The sequence below is a fragment of the Equus quagga genome, chromosome 22 (genome assembly GCF_021613505.1).
Source record: "Equus quagga isolate Etosha38 chromosome 22, UCLA_HA_Equagga_1.0, whole genome shotgun sequence".
Taxonomy (NCBI): Eukaryota; Metazoa; Chordata; class Mammalia; order Perissodactyla; family Equidae; genus Equus; species Equus quagga.
Genome location: NC_060288.1, coordinates 11,982,572 through 12,002,379, shown reverse-complemented (window position 1 = coordinate 12,002,379; position 19,808 = coordinate 11,982,572). Strand labels below are relative to the sequence as shown.

At 35.2% G+C, this 19,808-nt stretch overlaps 1 protein-coding gene across 7 annotated transcripts in view; it reads left to right on the top strand.

Moving 5' to 3' along the window:
• Window positions 1-19,808, top strand: part of WRN (WRN RecQ like helicase) — a 125,833-nt gene that overhangs the window by 53,196 nt on the left and 52,829 nt on the right. For all 7 annotated transcript variants that reach the window (XR_006886647.1, XR_006886646.1, XM_046648539.1 and 4 more), the window contains 4 exons: window positions 3,149-3,231; window positions 6,638-6,744; window positions 15,418-15,605; window positions 19,090-19,264. Coding sequence is in view for 5 of the 7 variants with exons in the window: in XM_046648539.1 (XP_046504495.1) it covers window positions 3,149-3,231; window positions 6,638-6,744; window positions 15,418-15,605; window positions 19,090-19,264 (553 nt within the window). In the remaining 2 variants the exon portion in view is untranslated. The remainder of the gene's footprint in view (window positions 1-3,148; window positions 3,232-6,637; window positions 6,745-15,417; window positions 15,606-19,089; window positions 19,265-19,808) is intronic.

Sequence of the window (19,808 nt, the reverse complement as noted above, 5' to 3'; positions counted from 1 at the left end):
CCCCACAATCCAGAAAATGAACATAGCCATCATCCTCAAACTTCACTCATTTCTATAAAGTCTTTTACGGACATGTGTTTTCATTTCCTTGATTTAAACCAAGGAGTGGAATGGCTGAATCCTGTGATGGATATATGTTTAACTTTTTTTTTCTAACTGAGGTATATTTATATAATATAATATTCATTATTTTAACCATTTAAAAAGTATACAGTTCAGTGGCTTTTAGTACATTCACAATGCTGTGCAGCCATCCTCACTATCTAATTCCAGAACATTTTCATCACCCCCAGAAGTCCTCCATATTCATTAAGTAGTCACTCTCCATTGTTCCTCCACTACCCCCTTCCAACCGTAATCTGCTTTCTGTCTCTGTGATTTGCATATTCTGGACATTTCATATAAATGGACTCATCTAGTATGTGACCTTTTGTGTCTGACTTCTTTCACTTAGCATAATGTTGTCGGGACTTCATTTCGTTTTATGGATGAATAATATTCCATTCACATGCCATATTTTATTTATCCATTCATCAGTGACGGACATTTAGGTTGTTTCCACTTTTTGGCTTTTATGAATAATGGTACGATGAACATTTGTGTACAAGTTTTTATATGAACATATGTTTTCAGTGCTTTTGTGTATGTGTCTAGGAGTGAAATTGCTCGATCATATGGTAATTCTATGTTAACTTTTTAAGAAACTGCCAGACTTTTTGAGAGTGTACCATCACCAGCAGTGTCTGAAAGTTCCAGTTTCTGCTCCTCTCTGCCATCACTTGGTATGGCCAGTCTTTAATTTTAGCCCTTCTAATAGGGGCTCAGTGTTTTTATTTTACATTTTCCTAATGACTAATGATGTTGAGCATCTTTTCATACACTTATTGACCATCTGTATATCTTCTTTGAGGAAGTGTCTATTCGCATCTTTTGTCCATTGTTTTTTTTTTTTTCTTTTGGTGAGAAAGATTCTCCCTGAGCCAACGTCTGTTGCCAATCCTCCTCTTTTTGTTTGAGGAAGATTGTCGCTGAGCTAACATCTTTGTCCATCTTCCTCTATTTTGTATGTGGGATGCTGCCACAGCATGGCTTGATGAGCATTGGGTCAGTCTGCGCTTGCGATCCGAACCTGCAAACCCCAGGCTGCTGAAGCAGAGTGCGTGAACTTAACCACTACAGCACTGGGCTGGCCCCGTCCATTCTTTATTGTTATTTTTTCTTTATTGAGTTTTGATAAGTCATTTATATATTCTGAGTACAAATCCTTTATTTGATATATGCTTTGCAAACGTTTTCTCCTAGTTTATGACTTTTTTCATTCTCTTAACAGTTCTTTTGAAGAGGAGCAGTTTTTCATTTTGATAAAGTGCAGTTTGTCAATTTTTTCTTTTATGGATTTTGCTTTTAGTGTTAAATTTAAGAAATATTTGCCTAACTCAAGATCACAAAGATTTTCTTTTGTATTTTCTCCTAAAAGTGTTCCGGTTTTAAGTTTTACATTTAGGTCTATAACCCATTTTATGTAAATTTTGTTTATTGTACAAGATATTGATTATAATTTATTTTTTTGCATAAGGATATCCATTTGTTCCATTCTGTTTGTTGAAAAGACTGTCCTTTCTCCACTGAATTACCTTTGCACTTTTGTCAAAGATAAATTGACTACATATATGTGGGTTTATTGCTGCACTCTATTTTCTGTTCGTCTGTCTGGATTGGTGTCTTAATGACTATGGCTTTATAAAAAGCCTTGAAATCAGGTAGTGCGAGTCTTCCAATTTTATTCTTTTCTTTGAAAGGTTTTTGTCTGTTCTAGGTCCTTTATATTTCCATAAATATTTCAAAATCATCTTTTCAACTAAAATGCCAGCTTGGATTTTGTTTGGGTTTCCCTTGGATCTAGGTATATAAAGAATTAGCTGTCTTTATAATTATTGTCACAGTTTTGCGCTGTAGAAACTGAGGCACACTGAAGTTAAGTGCCTGCCTGAGATCACTTAACTTGTAAGAAGTAGAGCTGAGATTCAAACCTGGGCAGAGCTTATTATATACTATTTCCTGTGTTAGTTAGAATACTGAATTAATTTCATGAGATTAAAAGGATATCTGTTTTGTTCTTAATTGTTTTGTTCATAATTCCTAGTGGAAGCACCATGCCTAGCACACAATAGACAATAAAATTTAAATATTTTAGTCTTTTTATATAGAAAACTAAATTTCATTTCATTTAACTTGATCTGTCTTCATTTGGTAGAATGGAAAAGAGACTATATACATATTTTGCACAAGACCTAATCTTTATTAGAAACATTGTATTAATTAGGATTCTGTCTGTCCGGAATAGAAATCAATCAAGCGAGCTTAAGCAAATACTGAATTTTATGTTAAGGAGGCAGGTATGTCTTGTGGCTCCCACTGAAAAGAAGTTAGCCAGTCTTTAGGAACAGACTGGAATTGGGTATTGAAAATATTACAGGGCTTTCTTTTTACTTAGAGCATCTATGTGTCGTCCTCATTCTTCTCTCTGAGGAGATAAGCATTCTCTGCTTTTCTAGTCACAAAATAGGAGAAGACTGCTCTGCAGCTCCTTTTTTTATGTGTTCTAGGTCTTATCACTTGCAGAGACTGACTGGTTGTTTCTTGGTCAGATGCCCAAATTCCAGGACAGAGAGTAATTGACTTGACTTTGATAGACTGTCTGTCCTTGGCCCAAGAAGAAATAGGCAAGAGAGCAGAATACATTGAGAAACATGGGTGCTGTCAGATTAATCTTGGGGGAGGGAGTCAGAGATAGGATAATGGGTTGTAGTTCTCTGAGAAGGAGGGTGGTATGTGGGTGGATTGCACTTAACTCAAGTTTTGGGACAAGACTGCAGGAGATCAGAACCTGGCTTCTAATGTCACCTTAATCCTGAGTACTCCATGACAGGCATTGCTAATTTTTATTTTCATGCGTTGAAGTGAAATCAAAAACTAATATATGTGGATATACACACACATATATAACATTCATTTAGTTTTTGATAAGTGGCGTAATATATTACTATTTAAAAGATTTATCAGATATTATGGTTTTAAGTTGTAACTCATTGAGTGATTGTTTTCTTTATGATGGTATGTTTCCTCTACTATTTCTTTGTTGTTGCAGAGGCAAATATCGGATTGTATACATAACTCCAGAATTCTGTTCGAGGAACTTGTACCTACTCCACCAACTTCAGGCTAATATTGGTAAGTGGTACAGTAGGATCTTTTAGAGTATTTATTGAGTTGAGTTATCTTTTAAAGTTAAACTTATGCATGGATACTGGATTTCACATCTGTTGAAGTTTATTTCAAGCATTATCTCCTCCAGGAAATCTTTGATTCTCCAACTTGGTGTCTCTCCTGTCTTATCCCATAGTACCCTAAAATTAGGCTCCTGTATTATAATTACCTGTTTATATATCTTTTCTTCTGCTAGACTATATGTTTTTTGAGGAAAAAAATGCCATTCCTTTCTATTTATTTTTCCCTAGTGCAGTGCCTGGCACGTAGTAGGCATTTAAATGCATTGTTGAATGAATGTTGAATCTTAGATTCTATGAAATTATAATTTCCTTTTTCATATTCTGAATCTTAAATAAATCATGGTAGTGGTTCTCCACCCTTGTTCATGAGAATCACCTTTCAAACTTTAGAAAAACTGGACTCATCCAACTTTGAAAATCCTGACTTAACATGCCTGGAGCGGGGCCCTGGCGTCTGTAGTTTTTCGTCACATTCTGATGTGTAGTCAGGGTTAGAAACCACAGTACCTTTGAATATTTGCCACCAGTAAGCATGATTAATTTTTAAAAAAATAGATAATAAGTCAGAGCTTATTTCCTAGGAAATGTAAATATAGAATTAATCAAAAGCTGGGGCCCTTCTTTTTGTACTTAAAAATTTTTTGTCTGTTCGTTTTTCCCTTCTTGATGGTTAGGGTTAGCTGTCTAAGAGTTGCAGTCATGGCTTCTATTGTGAATGCACATATTTCAAACATTCAGTTGAACCAACCAATCTTTGTTTTCTAATGTTAGATGATCTTGCTGTATAATTCTATATTAAAATAATTCCAGATAGGTAAAGTTTTCAATATTGCAGCATCTTGTTTGATGGTTACTGTGATTTAACTCTAGGAAAGCATTTAACAATTTTTCTAGCAATATAATGAAAAGAAATTTGTATCTTTTTAATATGCTAAATACCAACAGAAGAATGAGGGCAGCAATTAACATTCGTTTAAATATATTATCAAAGAGTGCATCCATCAGATGTTAAACTCCCTTATTGGCATTTTATATTTTGCCTTTAATGGGAAACAAATATGGTATATCTCCTATCAGGTTGTATGAAGCTCTTTTGAATATTTCACTTTAGGTTAAGCCTAGCTACCCTAGATACATAAATTTCATAGTTTTATTGCAAAAGCTAGGGTCTGTGTCCATAGTGGTCTGTATATCTTTTGTCCCATTTTGGTATTTCTTTTGTTCCTGTAATGGAGTTAATAATGGGCTTATTTACTTGGATCCTTTTGACAGGTAGTTCTAATTCTCTTTTTTTGTTTTGTAATGGATTAAATTATGAATACTGCAATCATTAAAGCAGAATACTCTGCATATGATGGATGAAAATGTTCTTTTTGCTTGACTTTCAATGTTGAACAAAAAGGGATAAATTCTTTTTGAAATATTTTTCTTTGTCTTTTGTTTGCAGGAAATTGTAAGATGCTTGCAAAAGTGAATATACTCAGAATTTTATTTGTACAGTAGTCTGACATGTAGCTAATCAGATTTATGATTTTTATGGTAAATGTTACATTATTTAAGTAGTATGAGTTTGTAACAGAGGCAGCAAACATAATTTTATATGGAGGCTCCTTCAAACCAAACATTCTCATAATTGTCTTGTAACTTGTAACTTTGGAAATAAGGCTTGAGTGACAGCTATGCCAAAATGAAATATGTGTAGGGACTAGGTAGACACTTGGACTTGCACATTTAGAGTGGAAGTTGGCAAATGCTTGCCTAGACTGACTGTGAGGGACAAAGTTCAGCTCCCTTCAAGGGTAGTTAGTCAAACCTGTTTATTAAAGGAAGGTTTTAAAATAAAGGAGGAGCCATCATCTTTATTTTAACCTATTTAATTTAAAATCTAGGTCATTAGTTTCTAAAGCCAAAATGAATATAGTGGTAAATTGACTTCTTCCCAGCCACTGAGTAGTAACCAGGGAAATTTGATCCTAATCAACCCACTCTGCTCATATTTAGTAGGTTTTTGTTTTATGCTTTCTTTGGTAATCTCAGTGAATTACAGTTGTTGATTAAATGTCTGTTCCTCTTTTAGAATCGTAAGCTTCAGGGTCGTGGATTGCATTTTATTAATCTTTTTATTTCTAGAAAAGTGTTTGGATCATAGCAGGCATTTAATAACCATAATAATAATAGTAATGTTTTTTCTTGAGCTTTCTTTTATGCTGGGCCCTGTCTTACCATTTTATGTGTATGATCTAATTTAATCTTCAGAGTAACTAAAAAATGTTAGGTATTATTATTGTCCACCTTTTACTTGTGGGAAACTGAGACTTGGAAAGCTTAAGTAACTTGCTTAAGGTAATACACATTCTAAGGGACGGATCCAGATTCTGCAACCAGGCAATCCTGACTCCAGAGCACACACATGTTTTTAACTGTCCTGCTAGTAGCAGCACATTCTTAATACTCAGATAAGTATCAAGTAATGATCATCCCTGTTGAAGGAAAAAACTGTTTTTGTCTTGAGTATTAATTTGCTAATTGAGGGCAAAAGACCCACTGTCATTACTTTGAAATATCTGAAGACGTCGTAATGGATGGTTATACAATAAAGCTCTTTTCTGAAATGCATTACTGTACACTATTGATTCCATTTCAACATGGGTGTGTGGTGTGGGCGTAGAGTGGAGAGGTTGCTGGAGAAGAAAGAACAAGTGATATTCCTTCTTATCTATTTCGTACATAATGAGATTTAGTTCTTCCCTTAGCATTTTACATTAGAAAATGTGGCTGTCTTCCTGTCTTCCAATACTGGCATTTCAGAGGAACTCTCTAATATGATCTGTGATCAGTCGTGGAGAGTGATGCACTTAATCTCACTAGAAATGTGCTGACTCCTCTATCTCTTTGGATCGCTAATCCATGAGCTAAAATTGAAAGTATTATCAAAGAGAAATAGAAGAGCTCTTTTTCTTAGGATGTTATTGTTGCAGATGGTTCATGCATGATAGTTTCGAGGACAAAATAATAGTAAGTAATTCATTTTTCTGAATAATAAATAATGATGAAAGCTGAAATCCGATAAATATGTTTGAATAAGATATAAGTATTTCCTTCTTTTATCCTTATGCCTTTTATCCATATATCTCCCCACCTCCATTCTCAATAATGACTTTTAGTGTTATCTGATGTTATTTACGCTTATATTTTTATATGAACCAAGTACTTTGATTTGGTTATTCATTCTCCTTCCTGTAATATTTATATATCCTAAGTGAAGAAATTGATACTGATTTAGATGAGTTTATTCTTTCATTTTGAACTTAGTTTATTTTCCCCCTTTATATTTTTCTTTCTTATAGGTATCACACTTATTGCTGTGGATGAGGCTCACTGTATTTCTGAGTGGGGACATGATTTTAGAAATTCATTCAGGAATTTGGGCTCCCTAAAAACAGCATTCCCGTTGGTAAGTTTTGCCAAGTGTGATGTCTTGAAATGACACTCTTACTAAGGGAGAGTCCAGGATTGGGGAGTGGCCAAGAAGCCGAAGACTTCTCTGTGAAAGAGCAAATGAACGATGTAAGCAGGGGAAAGACTTTTAAAAAGTTCTAACTTGTCTTCCTTCCAAGATTGGCATGTAGTTTATTGAGGAATACTATAGAGCGGGAGTTGGCAAACCTTTTCTGAAAGAACTGGATAAATATTTTAGGCTTTATGGGCCAGTATGGTCTCTGTCACATATTTTTCTTTGTTTTTTTAACAACCCTTTAAAAATGTTAGAACTGTTCTTTGCGCAAGGGCCGTAACAAAACAGGCTGTGGGCCAGGCGTGACCCGTAGAGCATAGTTTGTTGACTGCTGCTTAGGAAGCGTGGTTAGACGTCATGCCTTCTCACACCACTCTTATCCATATGTCGTTTTACTCTAGGATGCTGTGAAAGAAAGCGTGGCTATGACTTCTTGTGTCATGTTGAAGACCTAAAAATGGAACTATTCGAAAGGGTTTTAATAAAGCTGTTAGTATTAGAATTCTACTTTCTTCCCTGATTATAAAGAACAGTAAATTTTTACATGAGTGTTGTACATGAATGGCATATTTTACATGAATAGCTTGAAAACTTACAACACTGACAACTATTTCATTTTTTTATTTTGAAAAATTATGGATTCACAGGCAGTTGTAAATAAATGTACAGGGAGGGTCTATGTACCATCCACCCAATTTCCCTAGTGATAACATCTTGCATAACTGTAGTACAATATCAAAACTACGAATATGACATTGGTACAGTCTCCGGTTTATTGTTACTTCAGTTTATTCTTATTCTAGTTTTATAAGTAGTCGTGTGTGTGTGTGTGTCTGTTGTTCTATACAGTTTTATCCCATACGTAGATTTGTATAACTACCATTGCAATCAAGAGATAGAACTGTTCCATTACTCCAAGGTTCCCTGGAGCCATCCTTTTACAGCCACACCCTCCATTCCTCCAACCCCTAAGTAATCCCTGGTGACCACTATTCTGGTCTCCATCTCTATAATTTTGTTATTTCAAGACTGTTATATAAATGGAATCATACAGTTTGCCACCTTTTGGAATTAGCTTTTTTCACTCCATATAGTTCCTTTGAGATCCATGTAAGTTGTCCTGTGTATCAAAAGTTTGTTCCTTTTTATTGCTGCATAGTATTCCCATGTACAGTAGTATCACAGTTTGTTTATCCATCACCTGGTGAAGGACTTTTGTTTCCAGTTTCTGGCTATTATCAACAGAGCTGCTGTGACGTTTGTATACAACCCAAAGGTCCTTTAATTGGTGAATGATTAAAACTGTGAGGATAAGTTTTCATTTCTCTGGGATAAGTGACCAGGAGTAAAATTGCTGGCTCCTAATAAGTGCGTTTTTACTTTTTAAGGAACTGACAAACTGTTTTCCAGAGGGCTATATCATTTTACATTCCCACCAGCAATGTATGAACGATCCAGTTTATCTTCATCCTTGCCAGCATTTGGTGTTATCATCAATTTTTTTGTGTGAGTGAGGAAGACTGTTGCTGAGCTAATATCCATTGCCAATCCACTTCTTTTTGTTTGAGGAAGATTGTCACTGAGCTAATATCTGTGCCAATCTTCCTCTATTTTATATGTGAGAGGCCACCACAGCATGGCTTGATGAGCGGTGTGTAGGTCCACGCCCAGGATCTGAACCTGCGAACCCTGGGCTGCTGAAGTGAAGTGTGCGAACTTGACCACTATGCCATGGGGCCCGCCCCACTATTTTTTATTTTAGCCATTTGGATAAGTGGAGTGATATCATGTTGTCTTTTTAATTTTCATTCTCTAATGGCCAATGATGTTGAACATCTTTTCATGTACTAATTGCCTCTTTTGTGAAATGCCTGATCTAATTGGAATGTTTGGTTTTTTTACTAATCAGTTTTAAGAGTTTTAAAAAATATATTGTAGCTAGGAATCCTTGGTCAGATATGTGCTTTGCAAATATTTTCTTCCAATTTGTAGCTGGTTTTTCATTCTCTTCACAGTGTCTTTCACATAGCAAACATTTTTAATTTTGATAAAGTCCAACTTATCACCTTTTTCTCTTATTGTGCTCTTCACTTAACCAAAGATCTTGACGATTTTCTCCTATGATTTTTTTTCTAAAATTTTTATTCTTTTATGTTTTACATTTAAGGCCATGATCCGTTTTGAGTCAAATTTTGTATAAGGTGTGAGGTTTAGATTGAAGTTCATTTTTTTGCCTGTAGATGTCCAGTTGCTTCAAACCATTTGTTGAGAAAGATGTTCTTTCTCTGTTGAATTGCTTTGCCACTTTATTGAAAATCATTTGGATATATTTATGTGAATCTATTTCTAAGTTCTCTACTCTACTGTATTAATTTTGTATGAATAAACGATGTTGGTTTTCTGGTAGTAGTGAGGCTATAGTGTCTTCTAGGCCCAAGATTTAATGGTAATATGAGTAAAGTAAGAAGTGTTAGAGGGGCTGGTCCTGTGACCTAGTGGTTAAGTTTGGCGCATCCCGCTTTGGTGGTCCGGGTTTGGTTTCTGGGCACTGACCTACACCACTCATCAGCAGCCATGCTGTAGTGGCAGCATCCCACATACAAAATAGAGGAAGATTGGCACAGATATTAGCTTGAGGCCAATCTTCCTCAAGCAAAGAGAGAAAGATTGGCAACAGATATTAGCTTAAGGTGAATCTTCCTCAGCAAGAAAATAAAAATAAATAAATAAAAAATTTTTAAAAAGTGTTAGAAATTGTTGTTCTTTTGGTAGATTATCTAGTTCAGTTTCATTGCTTATTAATTTGTGCATATAGCTAGCAAATCGAGAACTATCTTAACAATAATTTCTTTTTGTTAGCTTTTCTCTTAAAGATTTGGTTGGAGCAGACATTAAAATAAAATAAAACAAACCAACAAAAAACTTGAATGTGCCAGTTAGCAAGTATATATCGAAGGAGAATCAAACTATTGTGAATTGAGCTCCAACTCCGGGACCGGCCCCGGGTTAATGCTTTTATCTTGGTTTACCCTCACAACAATCTGGCAAGATTAATATCTGCATTACCTTCTTCTTGAAACAACTCTTCACTTCTCGCGAGGATAGCACACTTCCCTGGTTCTCTTCCTTCTTTCCTGTCTCTTCATTCTTCGTTTCCTCTGCTTGTTTCTTCTCACCTCGCTGCCCTTTTAACATTGGCATGCCTGAAATGTTAGTCTTTGGACCTATTCTCTTGCCTCTCTGCAGTTACCATCTTGGTCATTTCATTCAACATATGGTTTTAAATATCATCTGTAAGCTGCAGCTCCTAAATTTATATCCCCACCCTGAATAGATACCAGCAGTTTATGGGTGATCCATTTTCTCTGCCTCCTTGCTAGCATTTGGTGTTATCACTATTTTTTATTTTCACCATTTTATAGACTGCATATACATAGGTACACATGCACATTTACATAAAGGTAACTGCCTCCTCAACATCTCTCTACTTAGATGCCAGATAAGCCTCTCAAACCGAACCTATTCCTAACTGACTTCCTCATGTTCTCTCGATCCCAGACCTGCTTTTCACTCTGTCTCCCCCGTCTCATTTAATAGCAACTCCATCCTTCTGGTGCTCAGGCCAAAAATTTTGGAATTTTCTTTAACTCCTCTCTTTTTCTCACACCCCACCCTACATTTAAACTGTAAGGAAATCTCATGAGGTCTGCAGAATGTATACAGACTCTGCTCACTTCTCTCTCGATCTCTGATCTCTGTCACAGCCTGGGGACAGGCCACCGTCTCCTTCCACCTGGGCTGTTACAACAGCCTCCTGGTTGGTCTTCCTGCTTTTGCTCTTTTCCTCCTCAGTCTACTTCAATACGGCATCCAGAGTGATACTTTTAAAATATGTCAGATAGACCACGTCTTCTGCTCAGAACCCTCTAGTAGCAGACTACTTCACTCTAAATCAAGACAGAAGTCACTGCAATGTCTTATGTGTTGTGGTCTTCCATTTTTCTCTTTGACCTCATCCTCTACTACTTGCCTCCTCATTCACTGGCTTCCAGCCACACTGTTCTCCTTGATATACTTCAAATATGCCAAGCATGCTCCTGTGGTAGGGCTTTGTTCCCGCTCTTCCCTCCCTGAATACTTTTCACCCAAGTCATTCACGCAGTGTCATCCCTTCTCTCAGGTCTTTGCTGAAATATTACTTTTTCATTTAGACCTCCTGGACCACCATATTTAAAATTTCAGATTAACCCCCCAAGGTTCAACATTTTTCATGTTACTTTGCTTTATTTTTGGTGAGAAAGTTTGGCCCTGAGCTAACATCTGTTGCCAATCTTCCTTTTTTTGCCCGAGGGAGATTGTCAGTGAGCTAACATCTGTACCAGTATTCTTCTATTTTGTATGTGGGATGCCACCACAGCATGGCTTAATGAGTGGTGTGCAGGTCCGCGCCTGGGATCCGAACCACGAACCCTGGGCCACCAAAGTGGAGTGTGTGAACTTAACCACTACGCCACCAGGCTGGTCCCCCTTTACTGTTTTTTTAATTACACTTATGACTGTTTAACTTACTGTACTATATTTTGTCTATTGTCTGTGGGTCCCTACTAGAATATTCTTTGTGGGGAAGGGTTTTTGGTGATTTGATTTATAAAATCTAGGACAGTACCTGGCACATAGTGGGTGCTCCATAAATAATTGGGTGAATGAATAAATGAATTCTGATGAGAAACCTGAGAATCAGAGAAGGCACTTCCCCACACAGGTGGTGAGTAGCAGAGTTGGGCAGTAGAAACTGTGCTAGTTTCTAAAGAAAATGATTGAAAGAAGAATAAAACAATTTCTGCCCTAAAGTAGCTCGTAGTCCAGTAGAGGAGTTTAGATTCATACCTATAAAAGTAGAAGCAATAGTACCAAGCAATAAACGGTATATGAAATGGTACAAATAATATAGAAAGTCTAATAGTGTTACATGTAATAGAGAAAGAAGATATTTCTGTGGTGGAAGTCACTAGGCTCAGTGTTCCTTGAGGACTGCTTTCCATTCATTTAGAATGGTTTAACGTAAGCTTTTGGCACCTAGGAAAATTGCTTTCTGTAATCCTTTCCTAGGCCTTTGATTCTAGAAGGATTGTCTTAGAGGAGTTTTAAATATTTTATGGAGTTCTTAAACACTTTTCAGTGTTGAATTAGTCTTTTATTATGTCTGGCTGTGGACCATTGGATCATTTTCGTTTCTTGGGATGATTCAATATAGTAGAGTACACAGTGTTCCTCCAGCAATGGCTGAGAATACCTTTTCACCAAGTGTTTTCCTTTATTTTCTTTCTTAGCTAAGTGGTGAGAAAGGCCACCTGTGGTTGTGGGACTCTCATTTTCCTCACTGTTCTCAGTGCTTTTTTTCTCCTTCCAACTGTAATTACACTGGGACAACTGGTGTAAACCTGCAATGCTTCACTTCATATTATTTCAGTCAGTTCAAAAATAGCAAAGAAATCACTAAACCATTTGGCACAAAGATTCCTGTTTGGAGAGAATCAGACAAAGTGAGTCTCAAGAAAGAGCAGCCAGGCAGAAAGCCCTACGTCAGTCTGAAAATACTGTAAAATTCAAATAAGAGGAAGTGTGAGATCCATGAGATGTGTTGGTTCTTTCTGTTGCTTCCTCCCCAGCCCTTTCACAAAAATCAGCACATAGTAGTCACTAAAAACTATTTGAGATGGTGAGTTACTGAATGAAGCATGATTTTAGGAGTACAGAGTTAGAATTAGCCACACGACCTGCATTTAGAAGCAAATGGAATAGTTATAATTCTTTGAATCTGTAGGTGCTACACTGTTGAAATATGTGGCTAAATTTATGGTTACAAGATTAATTTATATTTTGTTGCTTGTTTTAACAAAATTTGGTACATATTCCTAAAGAAACCAAGATTTGCTGACTTAAAGAATAAGAGTTTCATGAGTGAAGAACTTGATATAACTAGGTGACAGTATAATTTATCATCCAAACTGGTTTGCTTGTGAAAATTGAGGGCTGTAAGCTGTTAATAATTCTGATCGCGTAAACTGGGAGTGCCCAGCAAGCTGGGATGCATGGTCATCTTTCTCAGACCAGCCTGTGTGTTACTTTTAAGCTTCATCTTAGTTTATAAATTTGAAATATCATAAAGCACCACAAGCTTCTAAGAGAAAAGACTCTACTCATTTCTGAAGTGAAAGTAACTGTTGTTTCTTTAAGTTTAATATATTCCTTTAGTTTATTCTGTCTTCTGGTTGTGGAGGCAACATTCTTAACTGGGACTTGCGAGAATGTCGGAGGCAAAAAGAGTGAATTTGTAGTGATTTTTCACTGTTAGTAGGTCACTGGAATAGGGGGTTTCTGGTGGCAAAGTGGGAATTTTTGGTTAGCAGTGAGTCTAACATGTGGCCCTCTCCATCTCATATTTTGGTCAGGAAACTAAGGCCAAGACAAGTTAGCCCTTGCCAAACTCAGCCGCAAAGCAAACCTGCGAGTAGTGCCCATGTCTCTGGAGTTCTCGTATAGAACTCTTTTCAGTTGTTGCAATAAGTCTCAGTAGTAGCTGAAACTTTGTGAGTGTTCGCTGTGAACTGCGCATTGTGTTCCGCACATTACAGTACATATTTGATCTCATTTGATCTTCCCACTGATGTTATGAGATTGGTGGTGTTATTGTTATTGTAGCCGTTTTATAGAGGAGGGAACCAAAGCTGAGAGAGTTAAATACACAGCTCAACTCTCACACCTAACTAGTGGCAAAGGCAGGATTTGAATGAGGTAACTGATTCTAAGCCAGAGTGTTTCCCTTACCGTGCTGCTATTTTGCCTGATTTTTCTATTAACTTCTTCAAGAGGTGTCACGTTTCATGCTTATTTCCATAAATGCATTGCCCTTCCACTCATACATTATATTGCTGAAAAACAAACCAAACCATCTTTTCTTATAGTCTCCATCCTGAAAACTTCTGTCTTTATTTGCATATGTAGTTAAACAAGTATTTTATTAGTACATTTATAAATTGATTCATTAATTTAGGTGGAAGTGCTTTGTTGTTGTAAGGTGCGTCCTAAGAACTTCTGATGTTTAAACTTCCCTTTTTCTCAGCGTTGTATTTGATACATATTTTCTTTTCATTTGGTGTAGAGCTATATGGCAGATATATGTATTAATAATAACATATATATATTAAGGCTTGATTAACTTCTTTATAAATTGGCCTACTCATCTATGTTATTAGACAGGCACCCTGTAAATTCAGAGGACAGTCTGATTGTAAGCCAAAAATCAATGAATTTAATTTAGGAGTTACATTTTTAAATAATTTCACAAAATTTAAAGATAGAGAATGCAGAAATACCAATTACCTGGTTATGTTGGTTTTGATATAATTTTTTTCCATTTAAAAAAAGTACTCCCAAACTTAATTGATTTTTTTAATACGAGCTTTTAGGTAATTTTTAATTCAGTGAAGTTATATTGATTGTAAAAGTAGTTTATAGTTTTTAATAAATTGTATCTTGTTTTTTAAATTCTATAATTGCTTTTTTACAAATTGCCCACAGATTTTCACTTACATACAAGATAATTCCTTAAACTGACTTGTGAGGTAGATGGAGTGTCTCTGAAGAACTATTTTATGAGGATATTGTTTACTGTATTTGTAATGGGCCAAAAAGAGTGTTTTAGGAAGGTTGTATTCTTAGGTATAGAACAGCTGATGATTTAGGAACAACTTTAAGACTTAGTCCATTTTTCCTGATTATGAAATGATGGCATGGTTGATTATATCTCCCTGTGATGATAGGGACAAAGATCTTAAATGTAGTTTCATGGGGGATATGTTGTTGTCCTATTTAGAATTTCTGAAAGATTACATATTCATGTTTTTTCTGGTACCTGCTGTGCCTCCTGCTTTGACTGCTAATCCAGTTGAGAAGTGTTTGCTAGACTGAGAATAGAACATGACTTGGTTGCTCAAGAAATTAGTTAATAATTGATGTTTCATTTTATGCATTTTTATTATATATACTGTGCCATGACTGACTTAGTAAAACTGGAGAAATGTTATCCCAGTCATTGAGAGCTTCACTTCTAGATCTGAGGAGCCATAAACCACAATATTTAATATAGGACACAAAAAAAGACTCCCTGCTTTGTATAGTTAGATTTTCAGTGATTAAAAGGGTTTATAACTTGTGAATTATAGATGAATCAAAAATAGGGCATACATACCTTTCCATTTATATCAGCATTCTTACAGATGAAATGAATGTCAAAAACAATAAATGGAGAGATAGATAGCTAATAAGTAGGCTTCATTTAACAAGACAAGGTAGATTGCATTTAGGAATCTTACAGATTTAATGTTTTATTTAAATGAGTTTTGATTTAAATAAAGTAAATGTATTCAGAAGGCTGAGAAACAAATAAGTAGGATGTTTTTTTTTCTTCTTTAGCAAAGAATAATTTTAGAGTTGCATTTTTAACACTGTTCCTCCTCTAATTGTCTTCCAGTCTCTTGGTAAGAAGGCAGTAGAAATGTTGGGAATTAATGAGTTCTCTTCTCTTCTAAAAATCCCTTTTACTTCATTCAGGTTCCAGTGGTCGCCCTCACTGCTACGGCCAGTTCTTCAATCCGGGACGACATTGTGCGTTGCTTAGAACTGAAGAACCCTCAGATCACCTGTACTGGTTTTGATCGACCGAACTTGTATTTAGAAGTTGGACAAAAAACAGGAAACATCCTTCAGGATCTGAAGCAATTTCTTGTCCAAAAGACACGGTGAGGACTTCATAGTTGGTAAATTATGTTAACTATTTCCTTCTTTTTTAAAAATTTATTTTGTTTTTTACTATTTCCTTCTAGTGCATATTTAATATATTTTGGATTCTACTTAGCTTTGGTTTAAGTCAAGCGTGATGTTATATATTCAAGGCAGTGACTGAGGAAAAAGTCTACTTTGAAGGCAGAAACTAAGTCTTCCAATATTTCTATACTCCATGCTGTTGCTTAAACACGACATATACTCTTAATAATTGACGAGTAAACACCAAAAACAAATGAGTCTTCTATCTGGTTCACTAATTATATGACTTACTCTTGAATATTTGGGAATTTTAAGTTATCTTAATAATAAACAATTTTTGAGCCCACATTGTGTGCTAAGGACTATCTTAGGCACTTGATATAAGTGATCTAGTTTAATCCTTATAACTGCTCAGTAAGCTACATATTTTCATTTTACTGAAGAAACTGTCACTAGTACTCTTTCCTATTTATTTTGTTTGAAGGCATTTTATGTATGCTAAGAAGCTTCCCTTTGCCATATTCCCTGCTCTGTGTGCTCAGTGAAAGGCTTATAATTTTCATGTTATGAAATGCGTTTTTAAGTCAGAATACATAGAAATGTAATTTTATAATAATATTTGTCCCACTAATACAAAGACAAAACAAATCTTGGCAAATAGAGATTAAAGAACATCATTAGTGTTTTCCTTTTCAGAAAGGGATAAAAAGAAGAGATCATCCTAAGTTAAGGAAACCCTACGGTAACTCTCGGGGACCTTTAGGATGAATTTAAATGTAGGACTTGCTATTGCCTTGATTGTCCTATATTCAGAATAAAACAAGAACGTAGTGAATATGTTCTGAGTGCTCTGGCTGCTCTAGTGATCTCCCCAAAGTGAGTCTTCATTGTGCTTCCCTTCCCTTCCGTCCTAAAGGGAAACGTTCTCTTGAGGAAGCCTGTTTAGGCTAGAGTCTCCACAGTCAGACCATTATCCACTCTCCTCATCTTTGACCCTTTTCAGTCCATATTATTCTCAGTCTCTATGGCACTGTCCCCTAGTACCCTTTCTTTTTGAAACTGTGTTTTTTGTGACATTGTGGCATCGTATCTTTCTGATAGTATTGTCCTCTTATGATTTTCTGTAAATGTTTTCTTCTCACTGTCTTTCATGTTAGTTCTGCTAATTGAGGTCTTTATTACTTTTTAGCCCAGACTGTTATAATCCCTCCTCCTCATTGCTCCTTATTGCATTCTCTACATAGTTCAGATCCGTCATCTGAAAGCACGTCCCCAACTCTTGGTGTTCCTTTCCAGTGGCTCTCTCTTTCCTGTGGGCTAAAGGCCAAACTCCTTAACCTGGCATCCAAGACCGTCCAAGATTTTGATATTTAATGTGACCATGACTTTTCCGGAAGCAAATCAAGAAAGATTTTGCATTCATTTTCAGTCCTCCAAGAAGAGTTTTGGGAGCAGGGAACCATTGAAAGTGAGAATGCTTTCTGTAGATCTTAGACAAAGAGTTTTCCTCTTAATGAGCAATGAAATGGAGGGTAGTTAAGACTTTAAGAATATTGCCTTTTGTTTCCATTTTCTTCCCTTCATTTAATTCTGTCATTTTTTAAAGTCAGTATTCACATTTTTTGTATTCATTGTTTCTTAAATTCTGACCTTACTTGTTTTCTATATTCATGATACATTTAAATTAGATAGATAAGCCTCTTACCTATCTAATTTAGTGGTTGGAAAAAGATAGGGTTTTTCCCCTTTAGGAAATTGTTGTGAAGAAATAACAGTCTTTACTAAACCACTTGGCAAAGTTGTGAATCCTTTTGTAAAAGGAATTTTTACTCGTTTGATTTTTTTTGCTCTATAAGTTCAAATTTTTGTGTATTTTCTGTTCTTTTCAATATAAAAAGTGATACATAATCTTAGTATCAATTTGAACAATACAGATGTATATAAATTAAAAAGTACTTCAATCTTCCAATCCCATTCCTCAGTTATAATCGCTATTAATATTTTGGAATTTAGCTCTAGTCTTTTCTCTGACTCTGTATGGTGCAGATATGCGCTCCCAGTTTTTGTTGTTGTTGAGTTTATATGGAAATAGTTTTGTGGTAGATCTATTTTTTTTGCAATTTCTGCCTTTCATTTAAAGTATCTTTGCTATCTTTCTATATATTATGTTTTCCCAAATTAGGGCCTTAATGTATAGGATATTACAATATCTGCGTTTTGGTGAATGGTTTTTTCTTCCTTGAAAAGTGATTTTTAAATGAAATTTTGTACATTAAAAAGGTAATTTTTATTTCTTCTCACTCTATGAAGTAATTTACTGAATTTTTGATATGGAAGTCCATTTGGTCATTATCAAAAATTACTTTCAGTAGATTATTCAGTAAGACTCTGAGAGTGAAATTACTGCCTGATTTTTTCCTCCTTTAAGTTTTCAATAACTTTTGCCATAGTCCTTCTTAAAGATTTTGCATACACTTAATTTTTTAATGTTTGCGTAGTATTTTAAAATATGAATGTACATAATGATGAAATTGATTATTTTAAACTATTATAGTTTTGCTATGAATATTTGTGTGTATGTATCTTTTGGCAGATGTGTAAGTATATTTGTAAGATAGAGTCCTAAAATTGAAATTGTATCAAAGGGTATATGCATTAAAAATTAAGTAAAATAACTTTTCCTAAATCTAAAATAATACATTCTTTTTGTATTGATTAACTCAACATCAATGAATGTATTTGTAAATGAATATAGTGAGGAATTAAATGAACGTTCTATGGAAATTATCATTTACATGTTAATAAATAAGCACTGTTTTCTAAAACAGACTTTCTAACAGATGTTGTTTTCTATAACAGTCTCAAGATTACTAGTAAATACGTCTTTGAACTCTAAAATTATCCTTTAATTTTACAAGAAAGTTTTTGCTTTTATAGTAAATAGGTATAGAAACTCAATTATATGATCATAAGAGAGACTAAGAATAATGAAATATAAATTTTATCCGTTCTTCTGTGTAAATATTCACTTACTGTTCTTATGTAAATGAAGACTAATTGTTAATCTAGTGCTTTACATTTCCTAAAGTATGGAAATTGCATTTCCAGTAGTTTATAAGTTTTTATCAAGTCTTCTGCTTAAGTAAACTTATCCCTGGATTTAACTTTAATTTGGATAAAAACTGGGTCAAAGGTATTTGGGGTTTAACATAATTTATTTTCACTTTTGACTTTCCATAATGTTTTAGATTTTTATGTTGTTAAATATATCATTGTTTTCTATATGCTTTCCCCTTTTACTCTTTTACTAAAAGGAAAATTAACTTAAAATTTAAAAAGTTAAATTGAACTTAAATTAAAAATTTAAAAAGAAAGGGAAAATTAAATAGATAAAACCCAAACTGGTCTGAAGCCTATGTGGATATATATGTGTGTTCTTTTGTTTTTCTTTTTCTCTAGTTCTGCCTGGGAATTTGAAGGTCCAACTATCATCTATTGTCTTTCCAGAAAAATGACAGAACAAGTTACAGCTGAACTCAGGAAACTGCAGTTAGCCTGTGGAACATACCATGCAGGCATGGGTAGTAACTCAAGGAAAGAGGTTCATCATCGGTTCATGAGAGATGAAATTCAGGTGTGAAGATCGAGCATTGTTACTCTCTGTTCCCTATAGTGGAAACAGATATTTCTCTATTCATTTACCAGATCTTTATTGAATACCTTCTTTGCGTTGGGCCTGAAGCAGTCTCTCTGATAAAGAGAATCAGTGTATAATGTGGGAGATAGAAATGTGAGCAAACTATTGTAGACTAGTATAAACAGCAGCCTGTACATAGCACTCAGGAGCACAGAGGATGGAACGCCAGCTGTTAAGGTAAGTTGTGTGATCCAGGGATGGTCCATCCAGGAAGAAGCAATTTGAGTAGAGTCCGAACAGGTGAATAGAAGTTTGTCAAGTATGCGAGGCCAGTAGGTGATGAGGGACGTGGAATTGGTTATAGAATTCCAGGAAGAAGGACTTTGTTCAAAGGCACTGTGATATGAAAGTGCATACGGGGTTCAGGAAATTGTGAGTAGTTTGGAATGGTTGGAGAGAAAGGGAGTGGAGTAGGAATGGCACAAAGTATAGGTAAAAAGTCAGGGAGGAACTGTTAGAGACTCATAGGAAAAAAGTTGAA